The sequence below is a fragment of the Canis lupus genome, chromosome 4 (assembly GCF_048164855.1).
Source record: "Canis lupus baileyi chromosome 4, mCanLup2.hap1, whole genome shotgun sequence".
Classification (NCBI taxonomy): Eukaryota; Metazoa; Chordata; class Mammalia; order Carnivora; family Canidae; genus Canis; species Canis lupus.
The window spans coordinates 59,148,182-59,173,062 of NC_132841.1; the positions used below are offsets into that span (position 1 = coordinate 59,148,182).

The window sequence follows — 24,881 nt, forward strand, 5'->3', positions numbered from 1 at the left end:
AAAGATTATTTATTTTTATTTATTCATGAAAGACAGAGAGAGAGAGAGAGAGAGAGAGGCAGAGACACAGGCAGAGGGAGAAGCAGGCTCCATGCAGGGAACCTGACGCCTGACTGGATCCCGGGTCTCCAGGATCACACCCTGGGCTGAAGGCAACGCTAAACTGCTGAGCCATGGGGCTGCCCAGGACTCTCCTTTAAATAAGGAATTAATTCATTTTTGATTTTAGATGTACAATAACTTTTTTACAAAACTTATTTTTAAGTTTACTGAAACTTTGTAAGCATAGACTTTCTACAACTATATTAGAAGTATTTCCGTGGTCCTAGAGAAGAACACAGGCAACACCCTTTTTGAACTCGGCCATAGTAACTTCTTGCAAGATACATCCACGAAGGCAAAAGAAACAAAAGCAAAAATGAACTATTGGGACTTCATCAAGATAAGAAGCTTTTGCACAGCAAAGGATACAGTCAACAAAACTCAAAGACAACCTACAGAATGGGAGAAGATATTTGCAAATGACGTATCAGATAAAGGGCTAGTTTCCAAGATCTATAAAGAACTTGTTAAACTCGGGATCTCTGGGTGGCGCAGCGGTTTAGCGCCTGCCTTTGGCCCAGGGCGCGATCCTGGAGACCCGGGATCGAATCCCACGTCGGGCTCCCGGTGCATGGAGCCTGCTTCTCCCTCTGCTTGTGTCTCTGCCTCTCTCTCTCTCTCTGTGACTATCAAATATAAATAAAAATTAAAAAAAAAAAAACTTGTTAAACTCAACACCAAAGAAACAAACAATCCAATCATGAAATGGGCAAAAGACATGAACAGAAATCTCACAGAGGAAGACATAGACATGGCCAACATGCATATGAGAAAATGCGCTGCATCACTTGCCATCAGGGAAATACAAATCAAAACCACAATGAGATACCACCTCACACCAGTGAGAATGGGGAAAATTAACAAGGCAGGAAACCACAAATGTTGGAGAGGATGCGGAGAAAAGGGAACCCTCATGCACTGTTGGTGGGAATGTGAACTGGTGCAGCCACTCTGGAAAACTGTGTGGAGGTTCCTCAAACAGTTAAAAATATACCTGCCCTACGACCCAGCAATTGCACTGCTGGGGATTTACCCCAAAGATACAGATGCAATGAAACGCCGGGACACCTGCACCCCGATGTTTCTAGCAGCAATGGCCACTATAGCCAAACTGTGGAAGGAGCCTCGGTGTCCAACGAAAGATGAATGGATAAAGAAGATGTGGTTTATGTATACAATGGAATATTACTCAGCTATTAGAAATGACAAATACCCACCATTTGCTTCAACGTGGATGGAACTGGAGGGTATTATGCTGAGTGAAGTAAGTCAGTCGGAGAAGGACAAACATTATATGTTCTCATTCATTTGGGGAATATAAATAATAGTGAAAGGGAATATAAGGGAAGGGGGAAGAAATGTGTGGGAAATATCAGAAAGGGAGACAGAACGTAAAGACTGCTAACTCTGGGAAACGAACTAGGGGTGGTAGAAGGGGAGGAGGGCGGGGGGTGGGAGTGAATGGGTGACGGGCACTGGGGGTTATTCTGTATGTTAGTAAATTGAACACCAATAAAAAATAAATTAAAAAAAAAAGTATTTCCGTGGGGATCAATACCTTAAACTGAGCCTTCCAACTAATTATGAACAATAATGAAGATTTCCTTGGAGATTTTTTGGAAGAATTTTTAAATAAAATATTCAAATCAAGGGACGCCTGGGTGGCTCCATGGTTGAGCATCTGCCTTCGGCCCAGGGCGTGATCCTGGAGTCTCGGGATCGAGTCCCACATCGGGCTCCTGCGAGGAGCCTGCTTCTCCCTCTGCCTGTGTCTCTGCCTCTCTCTCTGCGTGTGTCTCTCATGAATAAATAAATAAATCTTTAAAAAAAAATTCAAATCAAGCAAGTTTAAAATTCTGATAATTTCATGAGGATCAGGGATATTATATAATATTTGCCACTTTGTTAATTCTTGTCTCTCTTCCTCCTCTCTTTTTAGTATATTAGTTGTATTCTAATGTATAATAACTGTATTATTCCAATTATAGCTAAATATTAAAAAATACTTGCAAAAATTTTTTACAAGTATTCAGCAAAGTATCAAAGCAACAACTTTCAAATAAATATAACATTTCAAGCACTGTTTTACTTTTTGAATATTATTATTGTAGTAAGAACACTTTTTTTTTTTTTTTTTTTTTTTTTTTTTTTTTTTTGTAGTAAGAACACTTAACTTGAATCCTGTCTCTTTTCATAGGTGTCCTAAGCTTCTATTTTACATATAGCTTTGCATACCTCCGGTCTCTCGGATCATTAACATCTGTTTTTGCCGCATTCATCCTGCAACAGAATGAAACAGAACATCTCAAAGAGCAGAGCTACTTCCTACCCTCTCCCAAAGTTTAGAGAGTCCTTTGGATTGACAGGAATTACATAGCCTTTGCCAAAAAAACTCCACTGTTTTTCACAATGCATACCTATTTTCTCTATTGTTTGGTATCTGCACTGCAGAACCATATATGAAAGTGTTCCATTTTCAGAATTTAAAACTCTTGACCAAAAAAAATCTTGGCTAAGAGATTGCAGCCCTCCATTATTGTGTATGGCTAACGTTTCTTAAGGATCAGGGAAAAACCCTGCCAACCAAGAAAAGGAAGCAATACTGGAGAAGAACAAAGGCCCTTATTTGTAATCTTAGAATTGAAATTTCGGAGGAGAGATTCCAACAGTAACCACAATGACCTATTCTGGGGGTGAAAGTAAGGTTTTTTTCTGAAAAATAGGAAGGGGGCAATTACATGACTTGGATAAAAGAAAAGAAAAAATGTCAATTGGTACCAGCAGGCTAAGCTGCTTTGGTTAGATTATTCTATTGGTATTAACAAATGAAACTATTCCTGGTATGCATTAGTTAACTATTCTGTCTTCAGGAGATCCACAACCAGTAGTCTGATCATCAGGATGCGCCCCTGACTTGAAGAACAATTTGCTTGTAATACAGTTGATGCTTCTGGCTCAGTCCAAGGGTCTTTTGCCCAGTTCAAGAGTTCATTAGCCATTTGTTTTAGAAAGGAAAATGGAGCTTTTTTTCAAAATGGAGTCTCTTTTGTCCAGAAGTTTTATACAATTCCACAACCCCAACTCACAGGACTTTTCTAGGGCTTTAAAAGAAAAAACAGAATTTATTTATTTGAGAGAGAGAAAGAGAGCACTGAGCAGTGAGGAGGGACAAAGGGAGAGGGAGAAGCAGACTCCCTGTTGATCTGGGAGCTCAACACAGGTGGGGCTCTATCCCAGGACCCCGATCATGACTGAGCCAAAGACAGATGCTTAACCACTTAACTGACTGAGCCACCCAGGTGCCTCGATGGCTCTTTTCTAAGTGACTCTTTGTTCTTTCCCATTATCTCATTATCTTCCCAATATGCTGGCTGAATTCTGCATGTCTCCATGCTTAAGATAACTTGTTTTCATTTAGGTTCTTCCATCTATATGGGAGGAAAATTTTCCCTCCACACTTCTAGGTTCTTAGAATGGTCTAATAATTAAATTGGCATAAGACAGATTAACAGGAGAAAAATTTAATTTCATATTTACAGAGCCCCATAAAAATATGGATCCAAGAGGAAGTCAGACAGTTGAGGTTTTTATGCCATCTTGACCTAAGGATTGGGATAGGGGCCTAGGGCTTTCCTTCAAAGGGAGGAAGGGTAATTCACAGGGCAATAAGAATAGATATTTGGTAACTAGATGTTTGCCCAGCCACAAAGAAAGGTCAGATAAACATTGTCCCTGGTAATACCTCTCTTTCTGGGCCAAGCTCCCTATCTAAATTCCTTTAGGTGGTTAAGGGAGAAGTAAAAGTTTCTCTTCAGTCTGCTGGCTTTTGATTGCCTTTGGCTCAAAATAATCCACATGCCAAAGTGACATATTTTGGGGTCATGTATTCTGCTCCCCTTCACATCCTTCTTACTTACTATTTCTGATGGGAATATGATCAAAAGACTGTACCTTACCCAAGAACTTTCTCTGAGAAAATGTTTCTGAGATAAAATATTTATTTAATTACACAGGCACAAAGATACACAAGTAGAATATGAGAAGAAAGTAACTCCCTCAAATTGGGAAAAAAAAGTACATGGATTATTTTTCTTTCTAGTTCATACTCTTCTTGGCTGCCTGACAAAGCCTAGGTCTCCCTGCTTAGCTCACATTCTGCTTACCAGACTCCACTTTCTCTTTGTCCTCCTTTTTCTTTCCTTTTCTAATGTGGCTCAGGCTATCTCCCCTCATTTAATAATGTTTACTCTTTAGAATTCTTAGTCTATTCATGCAGTTGTTGAAAAATTTTGTCACCACACATCAGCTTACCAAGTGTTTTGGTTTCCTGGGGCTGCTAGAACAAATTACCACAAATTCAGTGGTTTAAACCAAGAAAAATTTATTCCTTCACAGTTTGGATGTCAGAAGTCTCAAATTCAGGTGTCAGCAGGGCCCTGTTCCCTAAAAGGCTCTGGAGGACAATCCATTGTAAGATTCATCTTCTGGTGGCTTTGAGCATTCTTTGCTTGAGGCCACTTCAGTCTCTGCCTCCATGGGTAAACTGCCTCTTCTTTTTCTTCCTGTGTGTCTCTTAAAAAGACACTTATCACTGGATTTAAAGTCCATCCAGATAATCCAAGATGATCTTTTCTCATCTCAAAATCCCTAGTTTAATGATATTACTAAAGGCCTTTTCCTCAAATAAATGCACATTCACAGGTTCTGGGAATTAGGAAGTGGGCATATCTTTGGCATTTCTTTGGGGGGTGGGGCATTCAAATCATTACATTGATTTAAGTGTCAGGCCCCTTGCAACAAAATGAGAAGTTATGGTTCACTTAGCTTAGCTTCCCATAAATTTAAAATAATTTAGCACTAAGTGTAAAAAAAGAAAAAAAAAAGTGATCTACCATCCTGGTGTCCAGAACGTCCACAAATCATTCTTCAGCCAATTGCCATTCAATTCCTAAAACACAAAATATCTTCATTTTTAGAGTAAATATCAATTCTTTATTACACACAATATAAACATTTGCTATGTATCATGAAACAGAAACATTCATATTGGATTTTTTTCTAACAACAACAAAAAATTTTAAAGACATTTTTTGAGGTCCAAATCTTGAGTAAAGGCAAAGTATATAGAACTCCAGTAGGGAAAAGTCTTTTATTTATTTATTTTTTGGTATATTTTTTTATTGGAGTTCGATTTGCCAACATATAGTATAACATCCGGTGCTCTTCCTGGCAAGTGCCCCACTCAGTGCCAGTCACCCCATCCCCCGCCCTCCTCCCCTTCCACCACCCCTTGTTCGTTTCCCAGAGTCAGGAGTCTCTCATGTTCTGTCCCCCTCTCTGATATTTCCCACTCATTTTCCCTCCTTTCCCTTAAAATCCCTTTGACTATTTTTTATATTCCCCGAATGAATGAAACCATATAATGTTTGTCCTTCTCCGATTGACTTACTTCACAGCATAATACCCTCCAGTTCCATCCACGTTGAAGCAAATGGTGGAGATTTGTCGTTTCTAATGGCTGAGTAATATGCCATTGTATACATAGACCACATCTTTAGCCATTTATCTTTGGATGAACACCGAGGCTACTTCCATAGTTTGGCTATTGTGGACACTGCTGCTGTAAACATTGGGGTGCAGGTGTCTCAGTCTTTCCTTGCATCTATATCTTTGGGGTAAGTCCCCAGCAGTGCAATTGCTGGGTAGTAGGGCAGATTTATTTTTAACTCTTTAAGGAACCTTCACACAGTTTTCCAGAGTGGCTGTGCCAGTTCACATTCCCACCAACAGTGCAAGAGGGTTCCAGTAGGGGAAATTCTAGTCACTAATAGCAATTCTGAAGTTCATAAAGACTATATTCTTCAAAAAAAAAAAAGTATATTCTTCATACTGTTATGAAATTTATTGTCAAAATGAAAAATTATGAAAACTATTTTTTGGTGAAAACTGTTTTTTTTCTTTCCTATCTGTATTTGTCTGTGTCTTCATTTCTTTTTTTCTTTTTTTTTTTTTTTTTTTGTGTGTGTGTCTTCATTTCATTAACACTGAGTTCCAACCACTGCTAAACTTTTATTGTACAGTCATATTAATTTGGGGTTTGTTTTTTTTTTTAAATTATTTATGGTAGTCACAGAGAGAGAGCGAGAGAGAGAGAGAGAGAGAGAGAGAGAGAGGCAGGGAGAGAAGCAGGCTCCATGCACCGAGAGCCCGACGTGGGATTCGATCCCGGGTCTCCAGGATCGTGCCCTGGGCCAAAGGCAGGCGCTAAACCGCTGCGCCACCCAGGGATCCCCTGGGGTTTTTTGTTAATGTCACTAAGATACAAATCTGAGGGAAAAAACTTGATCATTAAAGTAAAATAATTTTAAGGAAAATATATAAATAGAAAATGAGGATAATAGTTATTTGACTTAGCTTTTTATGTTATTTCTTAATTTCTCCTTAGACTGTTTAGCTGTTGTGATATTGTGATTTATAAGAAATATATATATTTAGTCATTCAGACAACTAAAGTGTATTTCTCATGTATATTTGTCCCTTGCCCACAGTTCCTGGCCCACAGTTCCTCAGAATTTCCTGAGTGATAAGAGCAATGGGAGCTCCTTTTGTCATCCTATTAGTCTCTTGGCTTCAGTTCCTGAAATTACTTCAGAGCCATAAGGGTGAAATGAGGGTCTTGTTATTCATAATCAGCCCCTTTCCATCACAACTGGATTTATGTTAGTGAAGTGACTTGGTGGAAGGCATGTTAAGAATGGAGCTCGTTGCCAGGGAAACCAACCGTGACTATAGGGGTGGAACATTCAGTCCCCGCCCCTGATTTCCAGGGAGGTTGAATCAATCACCAGTGGCCAAGGACTTAATCAATCATGTCTCTGTAATGAAGCCTTCGTAAAAACCTAAAAGGAGGGGGTTTAGAGAATTTCCATGTGCCACAGTGCCAGGCCCCAAACTCCACAAGAGTAGGAGCTCCTTTGTTCAGGACCTCACCCTATGTGTCTCTTTGTCTGACTGTTGATTCGTATCCTTCAATATCCTTTGTAATAAATCAGTGATTTAGTAATCTAGTGGGTAAACAGGTTTTTCTGAGTTCCGTGAGCTGCTCTAGCAAAATAATGGAAGCCAAGGAGGAGGTTGTGGGAACCTCTGATTTATGACCAGTCAGAAGCACAGGCAACAACCTGGACTTGACCTTTGTGCCCTGAGGTGGAGAGGGGTTTTTGGAGCCTCCAATATGTAGCTATAGGTCAGAAGCACAGGTAACAACCTGGGCTTGGGACAGGCCTGAGACGTGGAGAGCAGTGCTATGGAACTGAACCCTTACCTGTGGGATCTGATGCTCTTTCTCTGGGTGGATAGTGTCAGAACTGAATTCGCAAACCCCCTGCTGGTGTCTTTCACTCTCACTGCTTTCCTGCAGGGGCCCTGGGAATGTTTCCTCAGGTATTTGGGTGAAACCAATCCAGCAAGACAGATCCAGCAGACTTGCCTACCCGTATCTGTATTGAGACAGAGCTAGGGATCCCTGGGTGGTGCAGTGGTTTAGCGCCTGCCTTTGGCCCAGGGCGCAATCCTGGAGACCTGGGATCGAATCCCACATCGGGCTCCTGGTGCATGGAGCCTGCATCTCCCTCTGCCTATGTCTCTGCCTCTCTCTCTCTCTCTGTGTGACTATCATAAATAAATTTTAAAAAAATAATTAAAAAAAAAAGACAGAGCTAATGATCCTCCTCCATTTTTAGGTAACATATAAACACTGAGTACTTACTGCAAACCAGGGTCTCTGTAAATATTTTAGATATGGTGTCTTCCTTAATCTCAGCGGCACCGCAGAGATAAGCATGATCTCCACTTTTACAAATGAGGGCAGCAAGACTCAGACAGCTGTTTTCAACAGAACATGCTGGTGGAGCCAGATGGAATTCAGTCTGCCTGACCGGAAATTTGTACATATAAACAGTTCACTGTATAATGCTAGCTGTCAAAATTTAAATATATATAATAACTTTTTGGATTTGGATAAATAATGTTATTAGAAACCTAACACAGAAACTTTTCTTTTTCAAAGATTTTATTTCAGATAGAGTGAGCAAGAGAGAAAGCATGAGTAGGGGGTAGGAAGAGGGAGAGGGAGAAACAGACTCCCCACTCAGCAGGGAGCCTGACACACAGGGCTGTATCCCAGGACCCTGGGAACATGACCTGAGCCAAAGGCAGCCGCTTAACTGAGCCACCCAGGTGCCCGAGAAACCTTTTCCTAGCATGTAAATCTCCATGGGAATTGAAGAGCCTTTCATACACTTCAGTTAAATTCTTTGTGTGATTTGAACAATTTAGAAGTTGCTTCAACTTTGACAATTAAGGATTCCAAAATTTTATTTATTTTTTTATCTTTCCTTTTTTAATAATAAATTTATTTTTTATTGGTGTTCAATTTGCCAACATACAGAATCACACCCAGTGCTCATCCCCTCAAGTGCCCCCTCAGTGCCCGTCACCCATTCACCCCCACCCCCCGCCCTCCTCCCCTTCCACCACCCCTAGTTCGTTTCCCAGAGATAGGAGTCTCTCATGTCCGGTCACCCTTTCTGATATTTCCTACCCATTTCTTCTCCCTTCCCCTCTATTTCCTTTCACTATTATTTATATTCCCCAAATGAATGAGACCATATAATGTTTGTCCTTCTCCGATTGACTTATTTCACTCAGCATAACACCCTCCAGTTCCATCCACGTCGAAGCAAATGGTGGGTATTTGTCGTTTCTAATGGCTGAGTAATATTCCATTGTATACATAGACCACATCTTCTTTATCCACTCATCTTTCGATGGACACCGAGGCTCCTTCCACAGTTTGGCTATTGTGGACATTGCTACTATAGACATGGGAGGGCAGGTGTCCCGGCGTTTCACTGCATCTGTATCTTTGGAGTAAATCCCCAGCAGTGCAATTGCTGGGTCATAGGCAGATCTATTTTTAATTAACATTTTATTATTATCACCACTTCACATCACAATCTTCTTTCCATTCTCTCTTTAGCAAGAATCATATAAAGACCTGATGATAGTTTTATCTTACCAAAAGGCTTAAAATTTTTTTTTGACATTTAGAAAGCAACTTCTGTGAAGGATTAAAACTTAGAAGTGGAAAACTTGGTGTTTTATTAAATAATGGTGAATAAATTATGAAATAATTCCTGAAGGGAGATTAATATAGAAGAAGTATGATTTTCACACTTGTTTAAGGCCCTCTGTGAATTTAGTGCCAATCTTACTGGATGTCAATGGGGAAGTTTTCTGCCAATCTCAATACTTTGATGATTTAAGAATCCAACCCCATTAGGCCTTTGGTATTTTTGTATTATTGGCCATCTTATAGTTAACCATTACTGAGAGACTTCCATGTGCCAAGCACTGGGCAAATTCTTTTCTATCTCATTTAATCCCCTCCACACTCAGAAGTAACTGTCATCACCATTTTACAGATGAAGAAACTAGGACTCACTAGCAATAGATCATAGGTATTGAGCATTTGCTGTATTTTACCACCTACCTTGCCGCTGTGACCACATATAATACTCGTAACAATTCTGTGAGGTAGCTAGAGTTACTCCTGTGTCTATTTTACAGATGAGGAAATTAAGACTCAAAGAGTTTGTTACCTTGCCCACAATCAGAAAGCCAACATACAGTGAAGCCAAGATTGTTCGGGCCCTTGCTCTGCTGCCAAAGGAGGGAATGAGGATGACAGCCACCATGTAATGCAAAGTGTGAATTTCCCACTCGGGCAAGATGGTGGGATGAGGTAACTCATGATAGTGATCTTCACGCTCAGAAGTGGGGTGCCTGGGTGGCTAGGTCGACTGACTCTTGATTTTGGCTCAGGTCATGATCTCAGAGTTGTAAGACTGAGCCCCATGGCAGGCTCTGCACGCACAGCAGGAGTCTGCTTGAGATTCTCTCTCTCTCCCTCTGCCCTTCCCTGCCCCACTGTCTCTAAAATAATGTATCTTTTTTAAAAAAATGCTCAGAAGTCCCAAGGAAAAGGAAGTTGATCTCTTCAGGGTGGCCCCCAAGGGGGCATCTTAAGGCCTGATTTCTCTCTTACTCAATGAAGAATTTTATTTTATTATTATTTTTTATTTTTTTAATAATAAATTCATTTTTTATTGGTGTTCAATTTGCCAACATACAGATTAACACCCAGTGCTCATCCCGTCAAGTGCCCCCCTCAGTGCCCATCACCCATTCACCCCCACCTCCCACCCTCCTCCCCTTCCACCACCCCTAGTTGGTTTCCCAGAGTTAGGAGTCTTTATGTTCTGTCTCCCTTTCTGATATTTCCTACCCATTTCTTCTCCCTTCTCAAGGAAGAATTTTAATACAAGGGCTGTCAAGGAGTGGTTTCAGCAAGAAGTGAATTCCTTTCCACCAACCATGTGGTTCTCCACGTTTAACTTGTTCACTGATCACCCAGGTAGCTTTTTTTTACAAAACAGATATGCAAGACCTTTTCCACGGGATTCTCATAAATGTGAACCAGGACTCTGGGAGCTGCATTTGTAAATAAATGCTCCTGGGTGAATCTGTTGCAGGTTGTCAAGAACACTGGGAAATACTGAGGAGGCAACACATGGCAACCCTACCATTAGAGAGGGGGATTCCTTTATTATAGGGGAACTTGGATTGGATGGTCCTAAGTTACCTTCAGAGTTGCTGAAACCAGAACTGGAAAAACAAAATGTTGAGTGCTAGGAATGATAGGATTGGATGGGAACTGTGAGCTACTTCACTTGAGAAAGAAAAAAAAAAGAGCTGTATCGCCATCTGGTGGACTGCCTAAAAGTCTTTACACTCCACCCTAAAATCCTAGAATGATTTTCTCATTCTCTTTCTCAATTCTGATACCTTCCGCTTTACAGACCTGGAATCAGATTCAGAAAGGCTAGGTGGCACACACAGAGCCTACACCCCACATCCAGCAATTCTCAGGGTACTGCTTTTCATAGGCTCGAATTGCACAAGACTGATGTCATGCTTATCAATTACAAATATCTCAAGTTTTCCTCCAGCAAGTAATCAGGAGGTTTAAGTTCTAGACAGCTGTCCCAGTGAAACAAAGTTCCCAGATACTTCAGTACTACACTTCTCAAAGGACAGGGCACTGCTTTAAAAACGCAGAAATCTTGGCTCTGTCTTATGCCCATAGCTATGGACCGACCACTAGACCGTGGATGCTTCACACCCTGCAGTGTCTGTCCTAATCTAACTAGGTCCCAAACAGAAGCCTCACATGTGTGCATCTGGTTAGCAAACCTAAATCACGTCTGAATCTCTGGCTACAGTTTAGTTAGGGAAATGTAGTGTTCATGTTTAATGTAGGTTTTCACTTGCTAGCCTCTGTCACCTAGGAAGGCATAGGGAAAAGGGAAAAGCAAAGCAAAGATTGGGATAGATGCTGAGCAAACCAATCCAAATCTTATCACATAAAGTTATTCCCCTTGACCATTCTTCCCAAACCCTCCTCCCTTACCTCTGTACAGCCCTATTCCTGGAGAGTTGTCCATTCTGTCTCCACCTCCTTACCTCTGACTCATTCCTCAACCCACACGATAAGATGTCATCCCCCTCATAGCACCTCTAAGCACATGATCTTTTCAATCTCCTTGCTTTATCTTTCCCCCGCCCCCCTTCCGCTCCTATGTAGTGTCTGCCAAGTTCTGCATTTAGCTCTGCCCCCGGTCCGTGTACTCTGCCTGGGTGGTCCTGTCCCCTTGCGTGGCGTAGCTACCATATGCAGATAATCCCCCAAAGCGTAACTCCAGCCATAAAATCTATCCCAAAGAACAGACCTAGGTTTCCAGTTGCATCGTGAAAGTGTCCGCCTGAAGATCACGAGCACCTCAAACACGATGTGTCTGCCACCAAATTCATCACTTACCCACCAAATTTGTTTTTCTCCTTGCATCCTATGTCTAAGTAAACCACAAATACCCACTTGCCAAAGCTGGAACCTTGGAAGTCAACTGGATTCCTCTCTTTCCCTTTCAGTTCTTACATTCAAACTGTCTCTAAGGCCCATAAATTCAGTGGAATCCTTTTACCCAAGTTCCTGAGCTTATTATAAGTGCTCGCTAAAGAAAAACCTCAGACATGGTCATTCTAGCACTTTATTGGAAACTGGTCGCATACATCAATGAAATCAGACCAAAGTAACAGCATCACTTCCACACAATATTCTGATATCTGTGCTATATCTTCTTACATAATTTAATAAATCCCAAGATGTTCCTGATTTTGGTCAAAGAGCTTGAGTGGTCCAGGAATCTCTCTATAAATATAGATCATAGCATCTAAAATAACCATCGCTGTCTTGAGTGAGTTCCAAAAGTCCTGGGAACATCTCTTAAAATCTGTAGCTTAGACTGGCTGCAGTGCTGGTGGGAGGGGATGAAGGGCGTACACTTGACACCACGTAGCTGGTTAGAGCAGGTGCTGGGGTGAGGGGACACAGCTTCTTGAGTGTGAGACACACAAGTTGGTGGGGGCTGGAGATCCTGAAAGCCATCCGGGGAACTCAGCCACCCTGTGTTGTGACACATAGCTTGAGTGTCAAAGTGAGGAGACTCCAATGCAGAAAGAAGCCCATCACCCCAGGTCCTTCGGCCTTGCCAAGACATGGCAGTGCCGTCCTCTAGACTGTTACAGGGGTAGACATTCTGGCACAGGAAGGTCCTAGGAAGTTCCACCCATCTCCCTCCTCCTGCCACACTCAGTTCCCTCCAAATTAGGTAACTTGAGGGAGTGGCACCACAAAGAAAATGACTTTGAGCCAAAGCACTACTGGCCCCTTGGAATGCAGACAGGGTGTCTTTGCTTGGTTCAACCTGAGGGGCACTGGCAAAGGCTGCTCTGCCCCCAGTGTCTTCATCACCACCCTGAAGGCCATTGTCAGCAATTATAACCCTGTGGTGGCTTTACCATTCATAGCCACAAACAGCTTTAACCTCCACCCAAGGCATTGGTTCTTACAACCCTCTGAGGTAGGAAGGGCAGGACCATGATCCCCATTTAGAAGATAAGGAACCTGGAACCCACAGAGTTAGGTCCCTTGACCCAGCTCACACAGCTGGCCGGTGGCAAAATCCAAACAAGAACTCCGGTCTCCTCTCACACATCAAGCTCCAGAGTCCACACTCCAAAGCCCCTCCTGCTGCTTTTCTGAGAAGGAAGAGGCTGGGGGAGGAGATACTATCCATGTTTCTCCCCGGCCCCTCTTGGGACACTGATTTCAGACAGCCCCGTTGAGGACAGGATGAGTCCGCATGCGATAGATAATGACCGCGGTGGCTGGGCACAGCAACAAGGAGGTCATGATGACAATGGTGGCCAGGATGATGAGGACAATGACCCAGATATCCAGGATGTGCTTGGGGAGTGCGGCTTCCATGGGGACCTGGCTGACGGCATCCATGCTGCTTCACTCTGTGACAGACAGGAGAGAGGAAGTCACTATTCTGTACCCTCTCCCGGACTCAGAGGCTTGGGTCATTTACCAGCTGGGTGCTCTTAAGGTTACCTGACCAATAATGGGCTCACTTACCCAGGGGGGTAGTGTGCTAAGCCCCACCACCAGCTCCATGAGGTGGAGACTATGACTGTCAGCTTTTTTATTACTTTTTTTTTTAAGATTTTATTTATTTATTTGAGAGAGACCACAAGCAGGGGGGAAGGGCAGAGGGAGAAGGAGAAGCAGAAGCAGACTCTGCTGAGCAGAGAGCCTAGGAGGGACTCGATCCCAGGACCACAGGATCATGACCTGAGCTGAAGGCAGACGCTGTACTGACTGACCCACTCAGGTGCCCCAGCCTTCTTTTATATATTGGATTTTATCTTCAATTATTTCCATTTTATAGATGGAGACTCTAAAGCCTTCACAGATGTAGATGTAGTAAATGTGCCCAAGGAAGTGAAGCCAGGTGGGTGGGACTCCAGAGCCACCATGTTTAATTTGTAAATTATCACATTACCAGTCTGGCCCCTCATCTGTTAAAATGGAAAATCAACTGGTTTTGGTCCTGTGTCCCTTCTCCCATTCTCCTGGTAACAAAACCTGCTTTTTCTGTGGAGAACCTACCATGTGGTTTAGTGAGGGTGCTCACCTGAGCACAGAGGTAGATATGGCACCTAGGCTTGGCCATCACAAATCTCCATAGCCTCCATTCAGGGCTGGGCAAGTGACCTAGGCCAGGTCAGCCAAAGTCCTCCCAGGGCTCTTATGCACAAGCTATTGGGAAAGAGGATTCCTTCTGCTGGGCTCTGCTAAACCAAGAGGATGTGAGTCTGGAAAGGATAGGCAGGGGAGCTGTCTCACCCACGCTTAGATAGCCCATCTTAGAGATGAAAAGAGAAATGGAGCTTTCAGGACCCGAACCCCATGCAGTCTGACGCCATCTGCAATCCCAGCCACCCCAGACACAGAAGTGAATAATTTCCTTCTTTTAAGCCTGAGTCAGTTTGGCTTCTCTCACTCAACAGCTAAAAGAGTTCTGATGAATAAGATGGAAATCAGTTATTCCCTAACTTTTTCAATTCACGGCACCCTTCGTGTCTCAGTAATTTTTTCACAGCTCTGCGGGCCCAAAGAAATATCTAGCAGTTTCAATGATTACATAGTTAGCTTCAAACAACTCAATTAGCATTTATGTCCTAACAGACTAGTAGCTGTTGGGGGGGGGGGGAGAGACATCATACACACAAATTGAAAGAAGAAAACACTTTCCTTCACTCCTCACCAGTCACTTACCAATGGGGTGTGGGCAATGGTTCGGCACTGTACGACTTCTCAGACTCTGGAGTCAGAGTCAACAATACCACCACCCACCGCCCGTCCCACGCTCCCGTTTGTGCTCACTGCTTGCTGTATCATGGCAACCACCAAAAACTGGGCTTCGTGAAACAGAACATCGCCAAAGGGAATGTAGTAAGGCGAACATTAAACTGTCAACTTTCTTGAGCTCGGAGTTTGCACAGTGTCTGGGGGATGTCAAATATCATCCCTGTCAAACATTTTAAAGATCCTGCAGCCCCCATTCACACACTTTCCCAAAGAGTTCACTGAGGCTCCCCAGGGCTCAGTGTACAACTTGGGACCCATAGACAATATATTCCCTCCCCAGAGGTCACAAGACTAGGACAAACACTCTCCTGTGGTTCCTTCTAGATCTGAGATCTAGATTTCTAGATCTAGGTCCCAGACAAAATTTCCAATCCCAATTCAATTTCTTACTTTTTCCTAATTAGTAACTTTTTCTTCCCAATGCCTTTGACTCCGTGCCCACTGTTGCCCTGCTAAGGAAGGTGCTGATTGCCATTTCCAAGGCAAAGTCCCCTTTGGGATGTACACACAGAGATATTCATTTCTGCATCATTTGTTATAGCAACCAACACAACAAATGTCCATAATAGTAAGATAGAGTATATCTGTATATTGGTGTAACATGCAGCAGCCTGCATTTGCTCATTTAACAAACATACAGTGCGTGCTACTCACCATGCATTGTTGCAAGCGTGTTACAAATATTAACTTCTTTAATAGTAAGTATTAAAAAGAATAATGATCTATGGTGGTGTTCTGAATATCTTAAGTGGGAAAAAAAAAAGTACAGTACAGAATAATGTGTACAGGATTATTCCTCTGGCTCAGATTTTGTAGAATTAAGTAGACAGATAGGTGGCGATACATAAATGTAAAATCATTTATGAGCAGAATCTTTTCAAAGAAAGTGTCAAAGAGTGATTACCTGGGGGCCAGACTGGGAGAAGCTTTTGGTTTTCATTCTTCATGTCTTTATGCTGCTTGAATTTTCTAAACATGAGCATGTCTTACATTTAATTTTCCTTTTTTTTTTTAAGATTTTATTTATTCATGAGAGACACACAGAGAGAGGCAGAGACACAGGCAGAGGGAGAAGCAGTCTCCCTGCAGGGAGCCTGATGCAGAACTCAATTCCAGGATTCTGGGATCACCACCTGAGTAGAAGGCAGACGCTCAACCACTGAGACACCCAGGTGTTTCTACATTTAATTTTCTTAAGTCAACTGGATTGAGGGGGAAACAGTTGAATAAAATTCAAGTATGACCCTAGATCAGTGGTCACCAAATGTTCTATACTGTGCCAAGGGGGAGGGCCACCTTAGGACAATATTAAAAAACCATTAATTTCTGGGTCCTATTACAGACTTATTGAATTAGACTCAATAGGGGACAGGAGGAGGCCAATACGGACCCAATATGCAGCCAGGCTTGGAGGCCCCTGGACCAATGGATCTCTAAGACTGCTATGACTCTCTCCAGCACTGTGATTTAGGAACTGACTCCTACGTGCTCTGTAGCCAGTCTGGTCAGACCCGGGCAAGGTCCAGGATGAAGGAGAAGCCTCTGGCTAGGCTCTCTAGGAGACCCGGGATTATCAGGCTGGGGCCTGCCGAGGAGGGGGAAGCACAGGCTGGCCCTGCCTCAGCCTTAAAAATGTGGTCACTTACTTCCAACTCCAAGACACAGAAGCATGAGTCACAGGAGACGTACACTGTTAGGGAAGGGACAGAGGCAGCAGAAATCATTCTTTGTGGTCTCCTGATTACATCAACAGCTAGCCTGCCCTGCGCCAAAAGAACCCCACGAAAGCCCTTTCTGGTAAACCCATTAACATCAAACAGTTTCCGTGACTCCAAATGCCAGAAATAATTTCCCTGGCCGACTTTCATATGGAAAACCTGTCATTTACAGGAACTCAGGCTCCGAGGCTCATTCATAATCACGAATCACAGAAGCCACAGCCAGCCTTATTTCACAGATGGCAAAACTGAGATACTGAGGTCTTTCCCCACCTTCAACCCTACCTTCTTCCAGAATAATCATTCAAAGACATAAATCCGATCAAGCCACTTGCCCAAGCAACACAAAACAGAACAAGTAGAGGAATAAATGAAACTTTTTCTGTAACCCATACTCTAGATTGTACTCTTTCGCACACGGCATTATTTAAAACCTGGAACATAAAAGCAGAGCTGCTCTAGCATGCCAGGGAGGAACCAAAGGAGGAACTTTGGGGTCCCAGCCAGTGAGGCTGGATAAATATCCTTAGAGGCCCTAAGCACTAGAGATTTGGGTGTCCACCCCCTTCACACATATAATTCAAACTAAACACAATACTAAACTATAACATAGAAAACTAAAGTAGCTTTCCCAGGTATTATTCTAGTGTCCTTGCTTAGCACAACCCATTTGCTTGGTACAGCACAGCTGTTCAGCTTTCCCTTGGCCCCTTGGGTTCCTCAAAACACAGTCAGAAAACCACAGGTTGTGATGTTCTCCAAGGGCTGTTTCAGAGTTACCACTGTTCCAGGGCTCTAAGGATGGCCATGAACATGGCCAGACATCCAAGTGCACAGGGAGCTCTCCTTGTTTCAACCTTCCCAGTCTTCAAACATGTGTCCTCTGATAGGCTGTTCCTTCCCATGGAACACCTCTCCCCACTGTGAAAGATAAATTTTGTCCCCAAAATAAGAACTACATAAACCATATGTTCAGCATCTTTAATGGCACGCTGGACAGTTTTCCTTGAGAAAAAACAGGACTCAAAGCTTCTGCTAGCTGACTTCTGTTTGACCCCTATCTGGCATCCGGGTGCATGGTTCCTTGTGAGTGCATAAAACCCTGTTTCTTGGCACATCTAATTAATAACCATAGATCAAGCTGCTTATCATTTGCTTTGCAGATACATTATTTGTTATTTCTGATTAATGGGTTATGTCAGACTAGGGCCCAGAACATTCATATCACAAACTCAACCTTATCCCAGATAAAACTGTGGTTTTTATGATCATGGGAGGTACAACAGCAGTCAGGCCTAAACTCCTGTCAGTTTAAACCGGCATACTTTATCTCCTAATTACCTCATTAAATGAATAAATAAACTTTGACATATGTTCAATATAAGTTTGTCTAAGCACTGTGTTAACACCACTCTGAGCTGACAAGCAAAGAAGCCACTGGTATCACCAGCCACTGATGCCACGTGGGCCCCTACACCACCAGCTCTGTGAGAGCCCAGTTTTCTTTCTTTTTTTTTTTTAAAGATTTTATTTAGTCATTCATGAGAATACATAGAGAGAGAGAGAGAGGCAGAGACACAGGCAGAGGGAGAAGCAGGCTCCACGCAGGGAGCCCGATGCGGGACTTGATCCAGGGTCCCCAGGATCATGCCCCGGGCTGAAGGCGGCGCTAAACCGCTGAGCTACCTGGGCTGCCCGAGAGGCCAGTTTTCATAAGCCACTGAAAATCTTTTAGGGGAAAAAAAGAATAATTATTCCAGCTAATTCTATCATATGGTGAATTTTCTAGTTCCAACAAAAAAATATAAATTTCAGGAATTAAAATTTCCTGCAAGTCAATTGTTTTAGAATAACTGGACTCAAGGTGACTAATCTGTTCTATCTATCCACCTTTCAATCATGAGACTTACTCCCTAGCAAGCAGCTCTCACCCTCTGACAAAGTAATACTGGTTTTGGTTGAGCACCACTAGAATAAGTAACTCTGTCCAGGATGTTCATTCGTTCATTCATTCATTCATTCATTCATCAAGTACTTGCTATATACAAGATACTCTCTTAGGAATTACTGTTATTTATTCTGAAGATATAGCTCATTTCCAAGAAGCAAAGAGAAGTGTCCCTCCTCTTATTTCCTCAAATACAGCAATACACAAGCCAACATTTAACAAATACCAAGTGCTAAGTAGTGTGCTAGGCCTCATCCCACACATTAACTTACTTAACCTTCATAATAATCTTGTGCTGGATATATTATTTTACAGATGTGGATATGAAAGCCAAGAAAGGTTAACTGGCTAGTGGTCATAAAGCTAAGTAACAGACATTCAAACTCAGGTCTTCTGACCCTATGTTCATCTCCAAAGCCTCCACACAGAACCAGGGGTAAGGAAGATGGAATATGCCGGATCCATAGCTCTTTCCTAAGTCCAGGTCAGACTCACTGCTTTTTCAGAGTTACCACTGTTCCAGGGCTCTAAGGATGGCCATGAACATGGCCAGACATCCAAGTGCACAGGGAGCTCTCCTTGTTTCAACCTTCCCAGTCTTCCCAGTCTAATGCCAAAGGCATTCTAGATTTAGAGAGTTAAGAAAAGATATGCAATCTACAAAGATCAGGACTTTCACTTCTGGTGATGGCAAACTAGATCATTTTGATCAATTCTCCTACTGATGACAACTAGAAAAATTGTCCCCCAGGCCAAAAAAATAAAACTGCCCGAAGGCACTAAGAAGTAACAAAATAATGAGGAATTACTAGGGTAAGATCTGGGAACGGAGGAAATCCAGGGAGGTGATCCTGGCATTTGAAGCAGCATTTCCCTTAGTGGATAATGGAGACCAAGCAGAGTTTCTGACAGACTCAGGGATCTCCCAAGACAAGGAGAATAAAACCTCTGCATTCTGGGGTTGGACTTCAAAGAGCACAGTTGTTTTTTTTTTAAACATTTTATTTATTTGAGAGAGAGAGAATGAGGAAGGGAGACAGAGAAGCTGACTCCCCACTGAGCAGGGAGCCTGACATGGGGCTCAAGCCCAGGACCCTGGAATCATGACTTGAGCCAAAGGCAGACACTTAACCAATTGAGCCACCCAGGCACCCCCAAAAGAGCACTCTTAGTGCTAAGAGTGAACAAGAAATACATCAATCCCAAACACTGCAACCCAGGTTTGAATCATCACAGTCCCTGAAATTGAATTAAGGTTGTTTCACATTGCTAGTACCTCCAGGTGCCTGGCAGAAGCAAACCTATATCCTCTCTGGAGGAGATAACAATCACAAGAGGCTTCAGATTTTTTTTTTGACATATAATGTCTAATGCAAAACCAAAAATAAGCAGAGCTGAAAAAAATGTAAGATGACAAGAACAGAACCATCAGAAACAACAGACAATAGGAAAAGATCTACAGGGGTTCCAGATACTGTAGTTGTCCCTTAGACACACCTTTTAAATAACCTTGCTTACTATGTTCAAGGAGATTGAGAATTTTGACAGATAACTGAAAACTATAAAAAAGAACATGGCAGATTTGTTTTTTTTAAAAAACTGAACAGAAATTCTAGAACTGAAAAATAAATACTAGAAATAAAATTTGAACAAATGGGCTTAACAGCAGGTGAGACATAGAAGAAAGAAGAATTAGTGAACTAGAAGATAGATCAAAAAGAAAAAAAACACTTAGAATGAAGCTGAGGGAAAGAAAAGCACATTATAGTAAATCTGCTGAAAACCATAAGGAGGAAAAAAGGCAGATTATTTTCAAATGAAAAACAATTAGACTAACATCTAACTTCTCAGTAGAAACAGTAGAGTCTGGAAAACAGCAGAATGATATCCTTCAAGCTCTGAACAAAAATAATTGCCAAGAATAAAGATGAAATATGACATTTTCAGACAAAAACTGAATTAAAATGTGCAATAACAATAGCAAATAAATAGTAGAATAAATAGAATTAAAGTATTCTGGGTTTTTTTGCATTGTCTGGGAAAGGGCAGAGGAACCAAATAATATTAGACTTTCTTAAATCAAGGATATATATTGTAATCTCTAGGGTAGCCATTTAAAAGTAGTAAAAGAGGGACGCCTGGGTGGCTCAGCAGTTGAGTGTCTGCCTTAGGCTCAAGGGATGATCCCAAGGTCTGGGATCAAGTCCCACATCAGGCTCTCTGCTCAGTGTGGAGCCTGCTTCTCCCTCTGCCTATGTCTCTGCCTTTCTCTCTCTCTGTCTCTCATGAATACATAAATAAAATCTCTAAAAATAAATAAAAGAGTACATAACTTCCAGATAAAAGGGAAAAATAGAATGTGTGGGACAAATAGCACATAGAAAGGTAGTAGATTTTTACTTTTTCTGTACTTAACTTCAGAATTATAAGGAGAAATAGATGAAGTCACAGTTACAGTGTGGGAGTTAAATGCAATTCTCTTGAATACTGATAGAACAAAAAGGTTTTTTATTATTATTATTTTTAAAGATTTTATTTATTTGCTCATGAGAGACACAGAGAGAGAGAGAGAGGCAGAGACACAGGCAGAGGGAGAAGCAGGCTCCATGCAGGGAGCCTGACGTGGGACTCAATCCTGGGTCTCCAGGATCAGGCCCTGGCCTGAAGGCGGCGCTAAACCGCTGAGCCAACCGGGCTGCCCCAAAAAGTTTTTTAAAACCAGCTAAGGATACAGAAGACTTCTTAAATTAATAGGTTTCTATTATATATGATTTCAAATAGAAAGTATCAAAACTAATTAAATATAAAAAGTTAACATTTAAATTATTTCCTCTGGGAATAATTTTTATATATTAACGTATTTAATATATTAAATTTAATATTCAATATATTATATAATTATATAATATAATATATTTCATATATATATAAAATTCCCAATTATGTAGTAATATATATATTCATTTAATGATATTGGGAGAAAATAACTTTGAGGATAATTATGTGAGAATAAAGGGAATCATAATATACCACATTTAAAAAACAAGTTCAAAGCAGAATAGTTTTTTTTTAAAGACTTTATTTATTTATTCATGAGAGACGCAGAGAGAGGCAGAGACATAGGCAGAGGGAGAAGCAGACTCCATGCAGGAAGCCTGATGTGGGTCTCGATCTCGGGTCTCCAGGATCACGCCCTGGACTGAAGGCAGGCGCTCAATCACTGAGCCACTCAGATGTCCCCAGAGCAGAATAGTTTTAATGTAAGAACAAGTCATTTTTAGAACTGATTTCATATGTTAAATCATTTGACCTAATTCACAAAACAGAAAGCTGGCTCTAATATGCTCCAGTCAAAACTGTAAAGAGGATATTTCTATGAAGCAATTGTGGTAAGTAGAATTCTAATATTGCCCCCATAACTTCTGTTCCCTGGTGCTACCCCTGGGATTAGGTTCAGTCACCTAACAAGGATGAAGGGATTTTGCTGATGTAGTTAAGGTTACAGATCCCCTGACTTTAAAGTAAAAAAAAAAAAAAAAAGGCATCCTGGGTGGGCCTCACTTAATCAGATGAAAGACCTTTAATAGAGGGCTGAAGCCTTCCCTGAAGTCAGAGACTCCTCTGCTGGCCTTGAGTTGCAAGAAATAAATCTGCCAACAACCTGGATGAGGTTGCAGGCAGTCTTTCCTAATTGATCCTCCAGACATGAATACAACGTGGCTGATACCTTGATTGAAGTTTGTAAGGACCCAGCAAGGCTGTGTTTGGGCTCCTGACCCATGGAAACTAAGATTGTGATTGTATTCTTAAGCCACCAAATCTGTGCTAACTTGTTATGGCAGCAATAGAAAACTAATCCAGCAATACTCTGTTGTATTGAGTTTGTTCCAGGGAGAAGAAATCTCTACAAAGACATGGCATTCTAGAAATCTATAAGGAATTTAGACACTATCTAACTAAAACCACATAGCCTACCTTCCATGTTAAAAGTGAAGGAAGTGACTTACCCAAGGTCACATAGCAAGTTCAGGGCAGGACTGAGGGGAGAACTCAGGCTTCCTGCTCTGCATGCTCTTCTCAAGCTGTCTCTATCCTGTCTGAGATGGAAGCTGGGAGAAAGTAAGGAGTCAGGCTGGAGAAAGCAGTGGTAGGGAGCAAACCGATAGGAAGAATGACAGCCAGGCAGACTTCTTGGTTCTATCTTTTTACCTTGTAAAAGCCATCCAGAGCCTTGAGGCCCAGAGCCCTAGGGCACATCATGGTAGGTGGGACAGGTGAGATGGTTTCCCAAGGCCACACACACACACACACACACCCCTCAATCAAAAACAAGTCCTGTCAGAATTGCTGGTGAATGTAGTTCTACCCTTTGCATTCCATCCCTTTGATTCAAGGTTGGAATGCAGATGAATTTGGTGAAAAAGGTAATGGCTAAGCCTGTAACTTTATTCCTCGCTATGAGACTGTCAGGAAAGAGGAAGAGATACTGGAATCTCACTAGCCATGGAAGATTCCACCGAGGGGGAAAAAGGCCCGTGCACCCAGGATGAAGGACTGGACAACTTGCCTGGGTTCCAGCTCTGCTGCAGCACTGATTTTACCCAGCACAGCTCATTCTCCTTCCAGAACGCCTCCCCCCTCTACTCAGTGGCAGGGGTACTGAATACATGTTTCTTAAATCAACAGATGCCCAAGCTCTAGGATGCTGGTGGGGCAATGGGAGTGCTTCCATGGGGGGAATACCAGGAAACCGCAGGGAATTTGCTCCTCTATGCTCATGTGACAGTGTTAAGAGCCCAGGCTCCGAGGCCAGCTGGCTTGGGTTTCAATGTGGCTTCACCACTCTCTAGCTGACCTATCTTAGGTTAAGTTATTAATCTTCCTAATGCTTCCATTTACTCAGCTGAAAACAAAAACAAAAATGGGCAAATAATAGTATCTCCCTTGAAGTGTTCGTAGGATTCCAGGAGAGAATCACACACAGCACCTGGCAGTAGTCTGACACTCGACAGATGTTCATTCCCACGATTAATGATTCCTGGCTGAAGGGACTCACCTAAGCAAACAGCCTCCCCTTGCCCCTTTCAGTTAGAATTTGCTAGCATCCCTGACTTGGTGCATGTCTTCACTTTATCAACAAAGATGACAGAGGCTTAGTCCATATGAGTGAATTTTTTTAATCAACCAACAAACCATGGTTCCACTAAAAAACCAATTTTAAAAAAATCAACCATGGTTGATTAACGCGACACATTTCTTCAGTCCAAGCATGAAACGGGTGGCTTATCAATTCATTAAATATGGATTGTGCTGTGAATCACACCGAGCATCGAGGAGCGGGGGTGGAGATGGAGATATTTGCTCATAAGAAGCTCACTCTCTTCTGCAGGAAAAAGGCATCACTCATAATTGCTAATTGCAATATAAGGCAGACCGCTCCTACCTTGAAGGTGTAAACCACCTGCTCTTGGAGAAGAGGAAGGACATTGAAAGAGAAACAGACTGTAGTTGAGACTATCTTGATCTGCATCCTGCTTGGCATTTTATTAGAGATGGGACTCAGGGGAAGTCACTTAACATCTTTAAACCTTGATCTCCTCATCTTTAAAATGCTAAGAGCATTATGTTGCCCCCTTCTTTTGTGAGGATAAAGCGAGACAATATGTATACATATTGAAACATAATATATGCTCAAAAAATGTTCATCTTCATTCCTTTGTTTTGGTCTAAGTAAATCAGAACACCTTACAAAGAAAGGGGACTTTGATACGGGCTTTGAAGAGAAGTATGTGTTCCAATGGAAGAAATAAAGAGAAAGGCAGGATGAGTAGAGTACATACATCAACAAAACCCCAAAGCTGCTGTTTCATTCGTAAAATGGAAATAGTAATAATAACTAGCGGTAGTAGCTGGGGTCACTGGGATGCTGCGGGATTGGAATGAGATAATGCACGCAAAGCACTTACTTCGGACAATGCCTGGTGCATAGTAAGGGCTTCATGCGTGTTCAACTGAGCTGGGGGGCACAGCGTAGCTCCTAAATCCAAAGCATTCAGAGGCCCCACCATTAGTTTGGACACCGTGACTGCTCTGAGGCTGATCAAGGAAACCACAGCGATCATTCGCAAAGGGCCTTTGATAGTCTGTCCCAGCTTTGATCCTCCACAGGAAAAGCACACCTGTCACATCTGAGCTGCAGCTAGCAGTTAACTTT

General features: G+C 42.2%; 1 protein-coding gene across 29 annotated transcripts in view; it reads right to left on the reverse strand.

Annotated features, from left to right (window-relative positions):
* Window positions 1-12,258: 12,258 nt before the first annotated feature.
* SMIM3 (small integral membrane protein 3) overlaps window positions 12,259-24,881 on the reverse strand; it is a 46,092-nt gene continuing 33,469 nt past the window's right edge. For all 29 annotated transcript variants that reach the window (XR_012030060.1, XR_012030056.1, XR_012030053.1 and 26 more), the window contains one exon: window positions 12,259-13,587. Coding sequence is in view for 7 of the 29 variants with exons in the window: in XM_072824501.1 (XP_072680602.1) it covers window positions 13,394-13,576 (183 nt within the window). In the remaining 22 variants the exon portion in view is untranslated. The remainder of the gene's footprint in view (window positions 13,588-24,881) is intronic.